A 10,005-nucleotide genomic window follows, 5' to 3' on the forward strand; every position below is an offset into this window, starting at 1 on the left:
TCTCTCTCCTTCAAAAGTGAGTTTGCACATGGGACATCATCTGGGAGGAAGAGGAGGAGGAGGAGGAGGAGGAGGAAGAGGAGGAGGAATTGGACAATTTGGGGTTGCTTGTGATTTGCAATTCTTCCAGCCGCTTCATGTAATCATCGCGCAGGGCTAGAAGTTCCATGTAACGCTGTTCCATTGGGTTGGGCTGCTAAACAAAGTGAAAAGGTATTAAAATGACAAGAGTTTGGCCATATACAACCCCCCCCCCCCAAGGAGAAACTGACTTCCCAACACTCCCAACGCATTTATTCCATGAATTTTGACAAATAAGAAAAGGATAAAGGGCATTAATCAGGATACAGAGAAGGCTGGTTAACGGTGAACATGTTGCTGATTCCTGCTATGATTTTCTGCCTTTTTTTGAAAGCTTCAGCTGTTAAGTGAATCACGTGGTCATTAAGCGAATCTAGCTTTTGGCGATCACGGGATCCCAGGACGCTGTAACCCCCCGTCGTAAATATATGCGAGTTGCCAAGGGCCCAAATTTTGATCATCTGTGGGAATGCTGCAACGGTCATAAACAGGAGGACTGGTGGTGATTTTTATTTTTTCAATGCTGTTCTAACTTTGAACAGTTTACTAAGCAAATGGTTGTAAGCCAAGAACTAGCTGTAGTATCCTGGAATAAGCCAGGATGGTTCTGCGTATGCTGTCAAACCCAGGGATCTGGTTTGCGGCACCCCTTGCAAGGTAAACAAGAATGGAACAAAGTGGGGGGGTTACGTAAAACAAACCACGAGTCGTACGAGAGGGAAGAGCGAATTGTGTACGAATTACAGATTGCACTGATTGGATTTTTCGAAGCATCACACCTCGTTGGCCCTCTCTGCTTTCCCGTCCTTTAAATCAGAGTTTATCCAATAGGCATTTGCCCTCCCACCCTGAAGGGGAAGCATAAAGGGGGCATCAGGAATTCACCTGCCCTAAAAGGCTTAATGCTCCTAGTTCAAACATTCTTGGTCACTACAGCCTTTGCCTAACGCAAGCATCGTACTCTGTTTTTCTCCAGTAAACTCAGGTCTTGCTCTGCATCCCTTTCAAACTTCTCCTTTTGAGTCCCGCAAGCATCTTCAGAACCAACATTAAGCCAGGAGAACACGCTGGCCTTTCTTCCCCGATGCCGGCCTGCTGGCAACGGCCTGCAGGAAAGAAACAGCTGACTCTTTGTTCCGGCGGCTTTTTTTCTCAAAAGCTGCCCTTGTTGAGCAGAGCAGCTCTTTCCTCCTTCAGCTCTGAGCCAAATTTCGAGAAGAAACGCCGTGCGTGGACCATCTTTTCCCACGGAGCAGACCCGCTTTCAAAAAGGTGTTACCCATTGAGCCACAAAAACAAGGGGAGAGCAACCTTAAGCGCACTCTTAAGGGGTTCGATAGTGAAGTAAAAGCTTGGCTTTTGCTATACAAGCAGTCCTCGAGTTATGACGGCGCTCAGCAACTTTGGGGAAATACAATGGACCTTGAAAAAGCTGCTCATGACCCCGATTCTGAGGGCCGAGCCCCCCTTATAGCCAGGACCATCTGCAGCTGTTTGCAGCATCCCACGGTCACATGGCCGCATTTTACATTTTTGCTGGAAACTGGCCTTTACTTTCGGTTCCTAACCGGAAAAAAACACCACCCTTCTCGAGTGTTTGCTTAACGACCAGAGTGCTTGCTTAATTCCCCAATGTTCACTTAACGACTGCGCTCCCAAAAGGTTGTAAATCGGACACAGTCACAAGGATGGGGTGCATTTTTAGCCGTTGATCCTGATCCTTAAAAGGGCCGCCAGACCAGATAGGGGACAGCAGAACAGAGAGAGACGGATGATGTAACTTGGCATATAACAGCTTTGTTAAGGGTGTGCTTGGTTAAAAAAAAAAAGAGATTATAACTCTCTATGCCATATTTGCATAGTCAGCGGAGAAGCTTTACCTGCTGCCTAATCCGTGGATTCCATCGAATGTAGTAATTAACCCAAAGCTCCAAGTGGCGCATGCTGGCGACTGGGTAGAGCGCCCGGTTCAGTTCTTTCGTATAAAAGGGGTTGGTGTATTTTGACTTTGCACTGTTGATCAAGGACCACAGAGACAAGGTTTTCTCGCTCAGTTTCTGCAAGCAAAGAAACAAACCAGAACCGGTTTCAGGAACCACTGTCTGATGGAGCCAGGCTGCATGCACAGTTCACACGATGCTCGTCTTCCCATCAGTATTTGGAGAATACATATTCAAAACCCCTCTTCAGATTCACACCACCTTGGTCAGTTGTAATAATAATATTAACATTTGTATGTATATATATATGTATGTATCTTAAGTGTTTTTTATGATGCACCCGGTTGGCCCAAATATGGGAAGAAGCAATCCAAATTTAACACATATATGTATGTATATAGCATGTGTATATGTATGTTATGTATGTGTATGGGTAGATAGATACTTTCTTTTGAGAGCAGGCAACAGAATTCCATTTTTAACGTGGGCCAGTGTGCTCACAGTAAAAAACAACAATAAAGATGATCTTATCTTGTAATTGTGTGTGACTTGGCAACCCAATTCTTCTAAGATGCATGCAAACAGGATATACATAGTTCTTGCTCAATGACTGCTCGCTTAATGACCAAAATTACCCATCCTCAAAGTTATATCTCCATACCCACATTGGCCACTGGCTTGCATGTATGACCAGCGTCCTGCAACTCATACAGATGTTTTTTAAATTGATTTCCAGCAAAAAGCCCTGCCCGTTCATAATGACTCACTTCACAGCTTACAACAGGAATTGCAGACTCAATTGTGGTTGCTAAATGAGCACTAGCTGCATGTAGAAACATCCACCTGAACACCGTCCCCTTACATGGTATTTATGACTCCTCCTACCACTGTCCTATCACGCATTTCTTATCGCCCAAAGTTGCTACTAGATCTGGACAAGCAAGCAAACACGTAGTAGAGCTTCCATGTTCTATCACCAACATGTTAACTCACCTCTTTCTCTCTTATGGAGTCACAGCTGTACAAAAATGTACCAAAGCGGCAGCTGTACAAATGATCCAGAATAGTAATCAAAAATTGTTCATTGAATTCGAAAGCTGTGGGAAACTAGAAAAAAAGAAACAGTAGGCAAAGTTTAGGATAAGATACAAAGTAATGTAAACAACCGTTCTAAGTAGAACAGAGTCCAAATTATTTATCATTCCTGTTATTTCTGGTTTCCAAGTTATTTTCAAAGCTGCTTCAATGTTACATTTCACCACCCTCTATCATACAAACATATAGCTTCTAGCTCAGGGGTAGGCAACCTTAGCTCTTTTATGACTCGTGGACTTCAACTCCCAGAATTCCTAAGCCAGCATAGCTGGCTCAGGAATTCTGGGAGTTGAAGTCCACGAGTCATAAAAGAGCCAAGGTTGCCTACCCCTGTTCTAGCTGCTTGTATGAAGTGCCTCAATAATAACCCAATTTCAGGCTGGTAACATTAAAAATAATTATGGGAATGTTAGAAATTAACATTTTGTAACCATCCCTACAATGTATCTAAGGAGCCCTGGTGGGGCAGTGCTTAGAATGTAGTATTGCAGGGTACGTACTGCTCACTGCCAGCAGTTCGATCCTGACCGGCTCAAGGTTGACTCAGCCTTCTGAGGTCAGTAAAATGAGGACCCAGATTGTTGGGGGAGCAATATGCCGACTCTGTCAACCGCTTAGAGAGGGCTGTAAAGCACTGTGAAGCGGTATATAAGTCTAAGTGCTATTGCTATTGCTAACTCTGCCCATTGCCAGAGGTTTGATCCTGACCGGCTCTAGGTTGACTCAGCCTTCCGTCCTTCTGGGTCGGTAAAATGAGGACCCAGATTGTTGGGGGCAATAAGCTGACTCTAAACGGCTTAGAGAGGGCTGTAAAGCACCATGAGGTGGTATATAAGTCTAAGTGCTATTTAAAAAAATGCATTTGAGAAGTGCCTTCTTCATAGTGAAAAACTGGGTAGGCAACAAGGTCATTCTGAATTCCAGGTACTTCAGGTAGTCCTCAGGCTTCAACGTTTTGTTTAGCAACTGTTTGAATTTATGATGGTGCTAAACGAAAGGGAGTAATGACTGCACCTCAAAGTTTCAGCCACTGCAGTGCCCCTCCCCACAGCCAGGTGATCAGAATTGGGGTGTTTGGTGACTGGCTAGCATTTACAATTACACTGCAGGTCCCATATCTTGCTGTGTGGTGTTGTGTCCTCATACAGCGCCTAAATCCCCAGCCAGCAAACGCACTAGTAACTTAAATTACAGCCGAGCCAATTAAATCTTCACCGTCTTTAAGGAACGCAGCTTACCTGCTTGGACATTTGCCACACACAGTCAATAAACTGGAGGAAGATGGGGGACCGATCGGCATCCGCGTGGTTTTTGTCTCCGTGACCGATTCTCTGAAGCGAAAAAGGAAGGAAAAACGAGAACGGCTCTAATCAAACGAGTTAGCTTTGCTTTAGAAGGAAAAAACTCTTTCACAGACTTTTGTGAACAAGCTGACTTCCCTTATACAGAATGAAGTAAAAGAAGAAACCCAGTTAAATTAGACTTGATTTTTTTTTTTTAAGTATAACACTTTCTAACTGAAGTGGTTAAAAATGTTATTTGTGATACATGTCACTTTTGGACGTTTGCAGTATATGACAAGAGTCTTAAAATCTAAGTAAAATCTAAGTTTCAGGCAACAATACAACCAGAGGGAAAGAGCTCCATATGACTCTATAAAACAGGGGTCTCCAACTTGGCAACTTTACGACTTGTGGACTTCAACTCCCAGAATTCCTCAGCCAGGCGTGGTTGGAGACTCCTGCTGTAAAATGCCCTTTTATGACAACATAAGCAAGACGTCTATGGAGATTCTCAGTCGTCCAGGTCATGGTTGTCCCAAAGGTGCTTTTTCAAAAAAACAACTGGACTTTCTTGTTTTTTCCCAAAACGAAGTCCAGTTGCCTTTTGAAAAAAAAAGCACCTTTGGGAAAACAACGACCACAAACACAAGAGCATCAGACTTGGTCTGCCACTGTGCCCAGCTTTTCAAGTCTCAAAGCAATGTTGGCATTATCGGGCAGTTGACAAACGGCAGTTTAACGCAAGGGGCTTACTCACAAGGCAGGCCACTAGGCTAACTGCATGGACGACGTGTGTCGGTTTAAACGGGATTTAAACAAAACGGATTTAACCAGGACTTCCTGTTTTGGTTCTTACCGAGGCAAACTTATGCCCAAAGCTTATCCACTCCTTTTCCACCAAGACTTCAAAACCCACAACGGTGCGGTAGTAGCTGTCCAACATCAACATGGCCAGAGAGGTGAGCTGGGCGGTGCGGTCCCAACCATCGCTGCAATGTACCAAGACCGAACTCTTTCCGGAAGATACTTTGTCGGCCACTTGGATGGCGCCCGTTAAAACCAGCTGACAAGGAAGCAGGGAATGAAACTTGAGAGGGGTGGGGTAGGACCCTCCCCCTCTTGCTGGTTTAATTCAAGAACTTGGGACCCCAGGCCCACGTGGCATCGGCCTGCGGAAAGCCCACCGAGCCTCCCCTGTACCTTGATATGTTCCAGCCAGTGGGTGGACTCCAAGCTTGACAGCCAGTGAGATTCCTCCACGTGAGGGTAGACGATATCCTTGAGCTTTTTCAACGATTCCCGCATGACGTGAATGTTGTGGATATCTAGGAAGATGAGCTCAGCGTTGGGATAGGCATCCTCACTCTCATATCCACCACCAGTTGCCTTGGAGCAAGAGGAAGCGAGCGTTTTAGTTTCCTTCAGACAACCGTCGCTGTACATTCCCAACACAACTGGCAGGTTTGCAAAAAAAATAAAATAAACAAATCCCCAGGGCTTAGATCAGGGGTCCTCAAACTTGGCCACTTTAAGACTTGTGGACTTCAGCTCCCAGAATTCCCCATGGCTGACTGGCTGGGGGATCCTGGGAGTTGAAGTCCACAAGTCTTAAAAGTGGCCAAGTTTGAGGACCCCCGGCTTAGGTGATCTCGCTGTCCAAGCACAGGGCGAAATCGTCCTTCAGCTCTGATCAGAATGCAAGCATCACCTTGGTGGGCTCCGAAGCATCAATTAATACGGAACTTAATAAATTAATATTAATGTGGAACTTTGCAAGCATTGGTCTGGTTCAAAGTTGCAACAGCACTGAGAAAAGTGGGTTATGGTGGGTCCTCACACTTATGGCTGTTGCAGCATTACAGTCCTGGGGTCAAAATTTGGGTGTTTGCCAACCGGCCTGTATTTACGACGGTCACAGCATCCCAGGATTGTTCTTGGTGAGCTAATGACAAGTTAAGTCAATGAGGAAAGCTGGATTTGCTTAATGACTGCGATTCACTTAATGACTGCTTCACAACCAGGGCAAAAAAACCAAGTCGTAAAATCAGGGGCATCTCATTTAACAACCGTCTTGCTTTACAATGGAAATCTTGCGTCGTAAGTTGAGAACTATCTGTAGTTATTTGTAGGCCACCTATCCGAGTGACTCTATGGCCCTTGAAATGTCTACATTAAAAGCATCCAAACATCCATATTCAAAAATTCCCCAAAGAGGAAGTGATGGCAAAGCCATTTCCTTCTACCTTGACAAAAACTGACTTTCTAACAGGGCCTACGCGATGAAACACGATCATTTCTCCAGCAAGTACTGATTTAATCACAGTCTCAGGATCCTCTAATCCCACCAGGAATCCAGGCTCCCCATATCAAATATTTTTAAGTTTAAATGTCGGCGTTACGGTTGTTATTTTTCTTTGCCAAACAGACTTCATCAAAGTAAAAGGCATTACAAGAAAATAAAAGTTTTCATAACCTGCATCACCCCAATCTAGCTGCTAAAACTGTTCCACGGGACTGGAGAACACAAGACAAGTAGTACACATTGTGTGAAATTCCCAAAAACCTCCAAGCAAAACTTTCCAAAATTATTTCCCAAATCAGACTTAAATCAGCCAAGTTATTTTATGACTTTGGGCCAGTCCCTCTCTTTTTGCCCAGCCAACTCACAGGGTTGTTGTTGTGAGGAAAATAAGAGAAGGAAAGCGTATTAGTTATATTTGCTGCCTTGGCTTGCTTTCAAGGTAATAAAGATGGGATTAAAAACTCAAATAAATTTAGGTGAGAGCGCTTCTGAATCTCAACAGCATTCAAAACATGTGGCCCAGAAGCTGATATTCTCTGCCTTTCTGGAGAGAGTTAATTTTAACTGAGACAGTTAATTTTAGCTATGGAAGGGACTGAGTAATCCTGGGTGTGGCTGGAGAAACAACAAAGCAAAGGGAATAAGCAGGAGGGAAGGAATGCAGATTTCTCATAAACAAGAGGAAAAATTCTGCATTTTAGCTTACAAGCACTGAACTTTCCCCAAGTTTTTAAGTCAAGATGACTTTTGAAAGAAAGCTTTTATAAAGGGGTTATTTTCTAGGCCCAGTCTTGGATATGGCAAACAATGCAGATGGAACACAACAAGTATGCACACCCAAGTATACCTTTTAAGTCAAAATTTTCCCCGTGAATCCTTCTATTCCTTGAGAACGGGCAGGAACTGTTTGCTTCAGAAGTCATCTCTCTCTTTAAAGAATTAGACAACTGAACGCTTTTATCCTGCGTGAGGCTGCCAAAGCCTTCTTGTTTTAAGCAAGCATTGAGCAATGGGGGAGGGAGATGAACTAGCCAATTAATTGATGGATGATTTTTTTTCCCCCTCCGGTGGCTTTATTGAAAGTTTTAGTCACTTGGAATTTACTGTGGATGTAAATAGGGTGGAGCTACTTCTTTAAATCTTGTTAGCAGGAAGTTGCCCTCTTCCCACAGCCCGGCAGATTCTGGGGCTGTGGCGACACGATAGCAGCTTGGTCAACCGCTAATGTTGCCCAGGCAGGATAAAAGAGCTCTTTGCCTGTCAAACATCCAGAAAGCGTTTTTTTTTCGAAGTCTCAAGCCGTTCCTCTCGTTAGCGCTTTCCAAATCTCTGGCTGTATTTAAAAATGACCATTTTCAACAGGCTGAGCCAAAAAAACGCTCTTTGACTCAGCGTGCCTGGAGACCTCCAGAGGACCGGGAAGAGGACTAACCGCGGAGTGAAGCAGCGTCACTGAAAAGGGCGTACGTCTCGACAGGAAGAGGACGGCCGCCTACCTTATTAGCCACGGCATTGACGTTGGGCCTGGCGTCGAAGATGGTCAGTTTGGACAGCTGGCCGTTGGTTTCCCTTATGATTTCCAGATACCGTTCGTCATCTTTGTTCCTTTTCCCACCCATGCCAACAAGGGGCTGGCTGGAGCGGGTGATGACAGCCTGGGTCTCCGGATGGATCCAGGACAGCACCTGAGGGAGCAAGGCAAATATTCCCTCAGAGCCTGGTGGCTTTCCACAACGTGCAGCTAGTCCTCGACTTAACGAGAGTTCATTTAGTGACCGTTCCAAGCTACAACAGTCCCCTGGACTGCCAGGCGATCCAACCGGTCAGTCCTAGAGGAGATCAACCCCGACTGCTCTTTTGAAGGCCAGATCCTGAAGTGGAAACTCAAGTCCTTTGGCCACCTAATGAGAAGGAAGGACTCACTGGAGAAGAGCCTAATACTGGGAAAGATGGAGGGCAAGAGAAGAAGGGGACGACAGAGGATGAGGTGGTTGGATGGAGTCACTGAAGCAGGAGGCGTGAGCTTCAATGGACTCCAGAAGATGGTAGAGGGCAGGAAGGCCTGGAGGAACGTTGTCCATGGGGTCGCGATGGGTCGGACACGACTTCGCAACTAACAACAACCACCAAGCTACAACGGCACTGAAAAAAGGGACTTATGACTGTTTTTTTACCCTTTTATGCAGCATCCCCACAGACATGTGATTTGCATTCGGATGCTGGACAACTGGTTCACATTTATGATGGTCGCAATGTCCCCGGGGTCCCATGATCCCCTCTGGTGAACCTTCTAACCAGCTGGGAAGCCAGATTCATTTAGCAACTGTGTCACTAATTTAACAACTGGAGTGCTTCACTTAACAACTCTGGCAAGAAAGGTCATAAAAGGAGGCAAACCTCACTTAACAAATGTCTCACTTAGCAACATACATTCTGGGGTTCAATTGGGGTTGTTAAGGACTACCTGTGTATCATGGGGGAACAAACCCCATTTTGACAAAGCCACACCGATGGTGTTACCTAGTCAGATGTGGAGAATCAGGGACCACACGTTAAATTCCAGCTCTTTTATGACTCGTGGGCTTCAACTCCCAGAATTCCTGAGCCAGCCATGCTGGCTCAGGAATTCTGGTAGTTGAAGCCCACGAGTCATAAAAGAGCCAAGGTTGCCTACCTCTGAGCTATACACAAGAACCTAGTCAACCAATGGTTGACATTAAATTGGCGCTAGATGAGAATTAATGAAATAGGGGGGGGAGGCTGGACATGGATCCTTTATGGACATGTAACGATTCTAGGCTGATTCCTTTTTTGACTTCCTTCCCCGGCTTCTGCTTGTCCGTCTACATCAGGTCATGAAATGTCTGCAAGAAAACAGCCAAGCTCAAGAGAGCACCCAGGACCCCACAGTCCTCCTCCTCCTCCTCCTCTCCACAACCCTACTCCCTTCTAGCACTGATGATGTTGCCTAGTTGGGTCATGAAACATCTGCAAGATAATAACCCAGCTCAGAGAGCACCCAGGACCCCTCAGTTCAACCCTGAGCTACAAAGACTCTTTTCTATTGTTTTCCTATTCTGGGGGCTGACAGGTCTCCGAAATAATCCTTGATAAAGTTATGAGGGATCAAAAGACACAGTACGTTAAAATTCCCTTTAGCAATCCGTTATTAGCTAATGGAACAGTGAGCTGAAAGAGAGAAGACAACTAACTCTGTTTTGATGTCATTCGCAGAATGCTGAAAACGTAGGTTTTATCTGAGATCGTTCTGTCGCACCCTTAACCACAGAGGCCCATTTTTATA

The 10,005-nt window shown here is 45.2% G+C and overlaps 1 protein-coding gene across 1 annotated transcript in view; it reads right to left on the bottom strand.

Moving 5' to 3' along the window:
- LOC107292046 (myotubularin) overlaps positions 1-10,005 on the bottom strand; it is a 17,570-nt gene continuing 7,565 nt past the window's right edge. Inside the window, exons 7-13 of the mRNA XM_015821107.1 lie at positions 8,198-8,386; positions 5,600-5,785; positions 5,256-5,462; positions 4,355-4,447; positions 3,015-3,128; positions 1,962-2,138; positions 1-196 (exon numbers count right to left, since the gene is read on the bottom strand). Coding sequence (XP_015676593.1) covers positions 11-196; positions 1,962-2,138; positions 3,015-3,128; positions 4,355-4,447; positions 5,256-5,462; positions 5,600-5,785; positions 8,198-8,386 — 1,152 coding nt within the window. The 3' untranslated portion in view covers positions 1-10. The remainder of the gene's footprint in view (positions 197-1,961; positions 2,139-3,014; positions 3,129-4,354; positions 4,448-5,255; positions 5,463-5,599; positions 5,786-8,197; positions 8,387-10,005) is intronic.

Source organism: Protobothrops mucrosquamatus, unplaced genomic scaffold, assembly GCF_001527695.2.
Source record: "Protobothrops mucrosquamatus isolate PMUCROS unplaced genomic scaffold, P.Mucros_1.0 scaffold1252, whole genome shotgun sequence".
Lineage (NCBI taxonomy): Eukaryota > Metazoa > Chordata > Lepidosauria > Squamata > Viperidae > Protobothrops > Protobothrops mucrosquamatus.